General features: G+C 35.2%; 1 protein-coding gene across 1 annotated transcript in view; it reads right to left on the reverse strand.

Moving 5' to 3' along the window:
* The window catches only part of LOC106102626 (synaptic vesicle glycoprotein 2B-like), a 21,255-nt gene that overhangs the window by 10,719 nt on the left and 2,111 nt on the right, over positions 1–8,425 (reverse strand). Inside the window, exon 2 of the mRNA XM_013282166.1 lies at positions 1,301–1,354. Coding sequence (XP_013137620.1) covers positions 1,301–1,354 — 54 coding nt within the window. The remainder of the gene's footprint in view (positions 1–1,300; positions 1,355–8,425) is intronic.

The raw sequence follows: 8,425 nt of genomic DNA on the forward strand, positions 1-8,425 counted from the left end.
CCGCGGTACAATTATAATCCATTCATTGTTTATCTATTTATAACTAAATATACATTACTCGTGCATTGATATTTAGATTTTTTTAACTAAACAATTGAGTAAATAAACAATTATTTATTCCCGAAGCGGGAGAACAAAATTGTTCTCTGTTTACTACGTTTTGAGCCGTTGTTTATTCGGAATTTTAGTTTATTAAACTGTTATTAATATATGAGTAAAAGCTTAAAATTCTTTTGTTTGTGGTTGTAAAACATGCCCAAGTGTACATGACGCAGGGAGATGTAAAAACAATTAAATGTCTTAAGATCTTTACGATTGCGAACAACAAAGGTTTTGTAAGAGCTTTACGTCTTATATGAGAGAGTGCAGGCTGAGAGAAACCTTTCATGTTGATATATTCAATAACAATGATATTATAAGTACGTCATTGTAAAGAATTACGCCTGCCATAGACGGACTGCTTGAAGTTTGGTACTGATTGTTTCAAGTATTTGTGCTTGTGTAAAACGTGTATGGCAGCTTTATTTCTGAAGCATTATTTCTTTAGAATAGTACTATGTAGTTTATATTTATTGCATGTTAATCAAATTTAACAGTTAATGCTGTGAAAAATGTAATTTCCACTACTTTTCCATATGTCATGCGAGATATCGTTTTCTTAACCACTGTTCCGAAACAATAAGCAAACATGTTTCTCTCTAAAAAACACATTTACAATTTCTTAATATAATTTTACACTGTACAAAGTATTGCGTGTACAAATTATAATATGTATTAAAGGAAACAAGGTCAACTACGTACTATGTTTTTAAAATATAAAGTGTTTCATACAAATCAGGAATTACTTATTTTATATACATATGCGTAATACGACATTGTATCACTTATTGGGTTTTTCAGAGTTTCTATCAAAAATATGTGACATTGCAAGAACGCATTAAATACGTCATCAAGAGAATTTACACGAGATTTATTCATGTACTATACGCCGGAGGCTACACAAATCTAATATTCGTGATAAGCTCTCATCCACTTGCACTTATCCCTTACGGAGTGTCAGCAAAGTATGTGCTGCTCTTCCATACATCTCTATCAGCAGTCATTTCTGAAACCACTCCTTTCTTAAGCATATTTTTCACACAATCCATCCATACTTTCTTCGGTCTTCCTCTTTGTAGCCATCCATAAACATTCTTAACACTTTCTGGTAAGTATTCGTGATAAGCTCTCTGAAACGCATTTTCAGTGTGAATTAAATCATGTTTATATATATGTATATTACATAACGATGTATACAAACCGGCGTGATGCAGCGCGGTCTCGAACGGCGCCCTCTGCAGCCGCTCCTTGATCTCTGCCAACAACAACACAAATAGATCAATGCTTTGCCAAGAGACGACGCGCGCGTGTCCGCCACAGCGATGCGATAATCATATCGTTCATTTTTAATTATTACATACTCTCTAAGATGCAAGTTCTACACTAAATGCAAATCTTAACATAAATGAAATTTGACAATAATTTTCTTTATTACACTTTCTGTGATCATTTAATGGAAAGTTTGAAAGAAAATTCGATTTTTAGCACATATTAATATAGTACCTACTATATCATGCATACACGACGATTGTTATACAAAAGAAAAATTAGAAACAGATGGCCTATCACGAATTTTAGTGAGATTGTTTTCGTAACATTATTACCATTTGTATTTGATTTGTGCAGTGCCGAAAGTACACCCATACTTTCTCGCAACTGTCACGAAACTCGTGATAGACCCTCAGTTCGATGTAAAGTTGCGGAGGCGGCTGACCCGGAAAACCTCGGCTTCCTGCAGCTGACTAATGTAATTTGCTGCTCATCATCAGTCAATTGACACACTTGTCTCGTAATGAATGCTTCCGGTACTACCTAATTGATGGTATGAATTTAAAAAAATCAAATGCAAAATCTAATTTGATAAAAGTTACAAGTAACTTAAGAATTCCAATGAGACATACAATAATGCCTAAAGTTTAATTCTACTTGTGATCCTATAGTAATACACTTTTTAAAAAGTAACAGGAATTTACTCGGAAAGGATTAAGAATCATCATCATCATCATCATCATCTCCTTATCCTACTCCCGTAGGGTCGGAGCAACAGGTTTTTGTCCTCCACATAACTCTATCATACGTCATCTCAGTCATCACTCCCTTTTTGATCATGTCACCTTTTACACAATCCATCCATCTCTTTCTAGGTCTACCTCTACCGATGTACCCTTCCACACTCATAACTAACGTTCTCCTTGTAACATGCGATTCATCCCTCCTCATAACATGCCCATACCATGCTAACCTTTTACTCCTAACCTTCTCTACTATGGGGGCTACTCTCAAACTTCCTCTAATATACTCATTTCGTATCTTATCCATTCGTGTTACCCCACACATCCATCTTAACATTCGCATTTCTGTCACATGTAGTCTTCTTTCATCCGTCCCTTTTACTGCCCAACATTCAGATCCATACATCATGACAGGTCTTACGACGGCCTTGTAAATTTTCCCCTTTAATTTAAGTGGAATTTGAGGGTCGCATATTACTCCTGTGACCTGTCGCCATTTCATCCATCCCGCTTTTATTCTATTTGTCACGTCACGGTCAATGTAGCCGTCGCTTTGGATTAATGAGCCAAAAAGGAAAGGATTAAGAATCTTTTATTTAATAACAATCTACCAAACGTTACTTGATATCAAAGTGAAATTACCTTACTCGAGGAATATGAGATTGACATTTGTAAATATCAAAAGCTCTTAAAATATGTGAGTAATATTCGAAAATGTTAATGATAAAATATATATTTAGAAACAATAATTACTCAGTAAACAAAGGAGTCAAGAATAGACAGAGAAATTGACACATCTAGACAAACTAATTCAATTTCGTTTAGTTAAACTAGACCGAACAAGGTAGACAAACATCGTGTTATAACCAATTTCAGTGTTAAACTGAAACCAGACTACGTCGTACCTAAAACCGATAAACCGGTACGTATCCAACCGTACCGGAAATAACCGGTATTCCATTAGTTTGATTCGACGATCAATTGCGAAGGTAATAAAGTCGAGGACGTGCGCGGTACATATTGATAACTAATTTACACTTGTTGAACCTGATTTGATCTTAGTGCTTACAGACCACTTAGGACGTCTAGATATGTGGGCATCTAACTCTTCTAGTGGTTTCGATTTAATTTGATTAGTAATTGCGAATATTTTCACTGAAGGTGTTTAGTTGTCGAGGGTTCTAACTGAATTCCTGGTCTTCCGTGAAGTATCACAGAAAATGTAAACTACATGTACATACATACTAAGAAATATTTCTAAACCTTCGATTATTTAGTGTCTTGTTTTAAAGTGTTTTTTACACTGATTGCGAAGTTATTTTGGCAAGACTGATGAAGATATCGCGGTGCATATAATTGTATGTGAATGAAGTAAGTTGAAAGGAATATCAAACGGCAAGCAAAGTCCGCCAGTCGGTCTGTTTGAAAACAAAGCTGGAACAGCGAGATGTTATGTCTACGTCGTGACGAGTTATTTCTGACGCTGGCCGGCAGGGGGCGACTCCGGTTGCCTCTATTGTTTGCGACCATCTCTACATCTAGAGGCAACTCGATGCCGCGATCATATTTACTACGGTAATCATAGCATTCATACAGTGTCTGAGACATAAATCGTCTATATAAACGCCTATATTTTATATGAAACTAGCCTTCGCCCAAAACTCCGTCAGCGTGATTTTAAAATAAACAAAAGTGAGCCTACGTGTTCCAGATTTCATCGAAATCCGTTCAGCCGTTTAGGCTACAAACTCTAACAAACATCCATCCATTCCGGTCAACTTTCACATTTATAATGTTAGTATGATTTATGGAATTTAACAACCGTCACCCCGCTTTGTCCCCATGTGAGAGTAAAACGTTTTATTTTTTAGTCCCACTATCACCGATTGGGTGAAAGATGGAACCGTTATGAAATAAAATATGTTAAGTTCCAACCGTCCCCACGTCGCAAAAGAAGGTACAAATGAATCTTTTTATTCTCATCTGTCCTCACGTGGGGACAGAGCGGGGTGACAGTTGTGAATCATCCAAATTTAATCCAAAAGTAGTATAGCATATCAATATGTAGTCTTTCCATTTATCATTTGTAATGCGTCCTTGTAATACTGTTCAGAACCGGATATAACACAATAAGTTTTAAATTGCAAGAGCAAAAAATATATCAACATTTTGTTGAAATGATTGGCACACAATGAATGCAACAATCGTATAAAAAGTAACAAGTATTAAAATATCAATAAATAAAAACAAGCGACTGGTCAAGCGAAAAAACGATAAGTAAATAATAAGTCTAGATTTATAAGCATTTTATTAAATATTCGGTGCTTTAGAAATTAAACAATTGAAGTTCATTATCAGCAGAATTTAATGTAGAATAAAATTGTCCTTTACGGTATTTAAATTGCACTAATAGTTTAGAATATATCGCGAACACAAACAATAAGGGTAACCGAAAAATAAGCTTACAAGCTACCGGGCTTAGAAATTTGGATCTTACATCGGTAGATTTCTGTTATTACGTAGATTACTACTAAGTTAATACTTCTGGTAAAAGGTTAAAAAAAAGGCGAACGTAAGATTTGAACTTTAAAATTTTACGCGGACAAAATTGCGGGCAAAAGCTACTATGTAATATAATTGATAACAATAGACAGCAGTTCTGTAGACATAAATAAGTTCAAAGGCCTCGCCACAAAACAAACGCCTAACAATTATCTTCGCTGGATTCTTTGATGTTAATCTCAATGTACATCAACACCAATCAACTTTAATTGTGGCCGATCCAGCGGCTAATCATGGCTTCAGCCTTCACCATGTCCGGATGTAACCGGTGCAAGCCGGATAGCACCGGATCAGGCGACTTCGAGCTGGTATTTCGTGGACCAATGTAAGCTTAATGAACGTCTAACTGCAAAGCTTCTGGGAATCTTTCATTCAAGATATTCCCAGACGTTCATTTAAACTAATAAAGGATATATGTATACAAATAGACATTCTTATTTATTACCTACTAGCTTTCGCCCGCGACTCCTTCCGCGTGGAATAAAAAAATTAAAAGTTAGTAACCTATATGTTCTTCCTGACTAACCTCTACATCTATGCCAAATTTCATCGAGATCCGTTTAGCAGTTTAGGCTACAAACTCTTACAAACATCCATCCTTCCGTGTAAACTTTCGCATTTATAATATTAGTAAGATAAGAAGTAAGATTTCATATCAGATGATATCATTGAAGAGATTTCGAGCAACCCACCCTTATTCTCGTGACCTTTGCGTGTACAGAGGCGTGGTCCTAACGACGTCATAAGTTTTACAGTCCGCCATGTCTATCACCGCCACATAAAAGATTATGGAAGGGACTGACCGCGGGAGGGGCGGAGGGAGGATGACGTCACCCAGCCTTGCACTACTATCTACGACAATTAACTGTAACTATTTCATTTATTATGATCTATGGTTTAGTATTTAATTTATTATCTGTTATTACGGAAAATAGGGAAAAACATTCTTACTTCTTTATTAATCTTCAACACAAAAATTAACAAAACTTTCAAACGTAATTACGTAGCCGTAGTAGGACTAGAGGTCTCTACGACAACGTGCTACGAAAGTGCTACGTAATATCGTTGATTATTATCGAGAGTGAATGCGTTGTGATAAGGTCTGAGAGACGCAAGGCGGCGGCGGCGTAGCGCGGCCCCGAGCGGTATCTAATCCGACATCGCTTATCGAGCAATAACACTCCATAGCTCCATTGCACCTCAGACGAAATATTAACCGCGAGATCGATTCTAATACGTCACTACATATGAGCCACTTTTTACACTAGTTACAAATTCGAAGCTAAGAGTAGTCTTTACTAATATTATAAAAAGGAAAGTTTTGTATTTTTGTATGTATTGAAATAACTCAAAAACTACTAGGCCGATTTTAAAATGCTTTCTCCGTTAGAAAGGTAAATTATCTGTGAGTAACATAGGCTATTTTTCTTTAAATTTCACGTTAGCGAAATCGGGAGTACTTGCTTCTGGTTTTTGTAATAAAAAGGGTTGTTAAGTTACTTTTTGATTTTTTTTTAATGTGTGTTTTTTTATATGTTTAAGTTAATAATGTTCCGTGAATAGGTGATATTGATAGATGGAATTTCGTCTGCCTTTTTATGGATGAACTGGCTAATTTCCAGATTTTCAGCTATTTCAGTCTTGAAGGAAAGTGGAGTTATCGCATCAAAATTTGAGCCAAAAACTTCATGAATGCGTGTAGCTTGTCGTAACTAGTGATGATTACAAATTCGTTTTTTTCTTAGTAAAGAAAAGCCAATCACTTTAACAAACGGCGTGTAAATTTTTAAGGTTGTCTATAACTATAATAATGGTTGTTTCAAACACATGTAGTTGACAATATTTTGTCTACCGCCGATGCTATACTGAGTCACGGGACATCCTTGACACAAATAATTGTTTATTTATAAATTAATCAAAATAACTGCGTTACGTAAAGATCGCAGATGATCAACAAGTGTTGCGTATCATTTAAACAAAGAGTAGAACAATACCATCACGTGTTGGTGTACTGTTTATATTCTGTTCTGTGTACGTCTAACTCTCCGGGTGTATGCTTCCAGAACTTTCTGTGGTCACAGACATTGAATATACATACTAATATGCAATGATTAGAGCATGTTTTCGCTCGAAGAGCTCTTTATCCAGGAATGCACTTCTAAAATTGACTTATAGCTATACTTTTTTTTATTTGTATTAAGAAAGAGTGGGAAGGTGACTTGAATTTGACGTGCGAGGGTCGCATAGAAAGGAATAATATACTTTTTCTTTGCGCCCTACTATTTCGGCGAAATTGTGTGGCAGCTCCTTTGCCACTTTATTATATAAAAATGTATTTGATATATTGTAGTGGACATTTCAAATTTTTGCTCATTATATTTAAGTATAAAACAATAATTATGTAAACAGATTTAAAAATACAGTTGCGAAGATTCATCGGCGGTAATAGTATTGGAAACAATGTAGCCACGCTTGGTGCAGGACAATTCCTGAGACAACAAAATTTTCCTTTATTTCACAAATATTTTTATGTATTACTAGCATTCACCCACGACACCGTCCGTAGGAAATTAATAAAAATCGACAACAAAAGTCAGTAGCCTGTGTGTTTTACCAGACTATTCTCTACGTCTAATGCCAAATTTCATTCAGCAACATTGAGATCCGTTCAACGGTTTACGCTACCGACTGTAACAAACATCCATCCATCTAAACTTTCGCATTTATAATACTAGTAAGATTATTAACAAAGGACTCGTATCACTTAAAGAGAAATTGCAAACACGTGTTTATGACATTACATTCAACACGCAATAACAAAGTCTTATCGATTTGTTTATTTTTATCAAACTTAACAGGACAATATGTAGTTCTTGCTTATCGATTGTGAAATATTAAGATGATTTTTAATAATTACAGATTACTGGTTAGTTTCTATTTTGTATGACTTATTTACTATTTTACAAAATCTCTTTTTCAGATTTCTTATTAACGTAGTTTCTTTGTTAAGTCTTGAATACTTTAAAAATATGTCCGAGCAAATAACAAAATCATGGTGTTATCGATATGAAATTTACGACTCTCTTTACATCTGTAATGAGCAATCATAAAAAAATAAGAGCGTCCGTCTGTCGGTTAGCACCTCGTAAATATAGTTAATGGTACATGGACGTATTTGGCAGCGCAAACAAACACACATACCGTATCTCCTAACACGGTGGAGAGCTAATTATTTTCAATGGAATTTAACAAAATGACGTAATGTTTATGATAAACCATTTCTCAGTACATAACACACTAAACATAGGGCAAGTTGTAATTCTATACAATATAATTCGGACTTCTTCAGAGAACTGTGAAGCAATAATAACCAATATATCGCAATAATAAATTTTTTTTAATGTAAAATATTAGTAGATTTTTGTTAATTTACTACTATTTCCTTCAACCATTCCAACTAAGCTCTAGGCTTGTGCTAGTATGGTTCGCGACAATAGTCGAATGTCGGGATTCGAACCCTCGACCGCGAAATCGGTAGTCTCTACCCCAAACCATTAGGCTATTGACTCTTAAAATTAAGGCAGCGATTGAAAAGAGTTATGTGGTTTTATTATTTAAGATACAGGAATGGTTACCACTTTAGTTGTCAAAGGACTAGGTCCTCGCCAGCTATGCTTAGTTACTGAATTACAGATAATAATTATATTGCATTTTGAACAGCGTTAATAATTTTTTTACGACTCCTTTATCTG

Source organism: Papilio polytes, unplaced genomic scaffold (assembly GCF_000836215.1).
Source record: "Papilio polytes unplaced genomic scaffold, Ppol_1.0 DF823912.1, whole genome shotgun sequence".
Taxonomy (NCBI): domain Eukaryota; kingdom Metazoa; phylum Arthropoda; class Insecta; order Lepidoptera; family Papilionidae; genus Papilio; species Papilio polytes.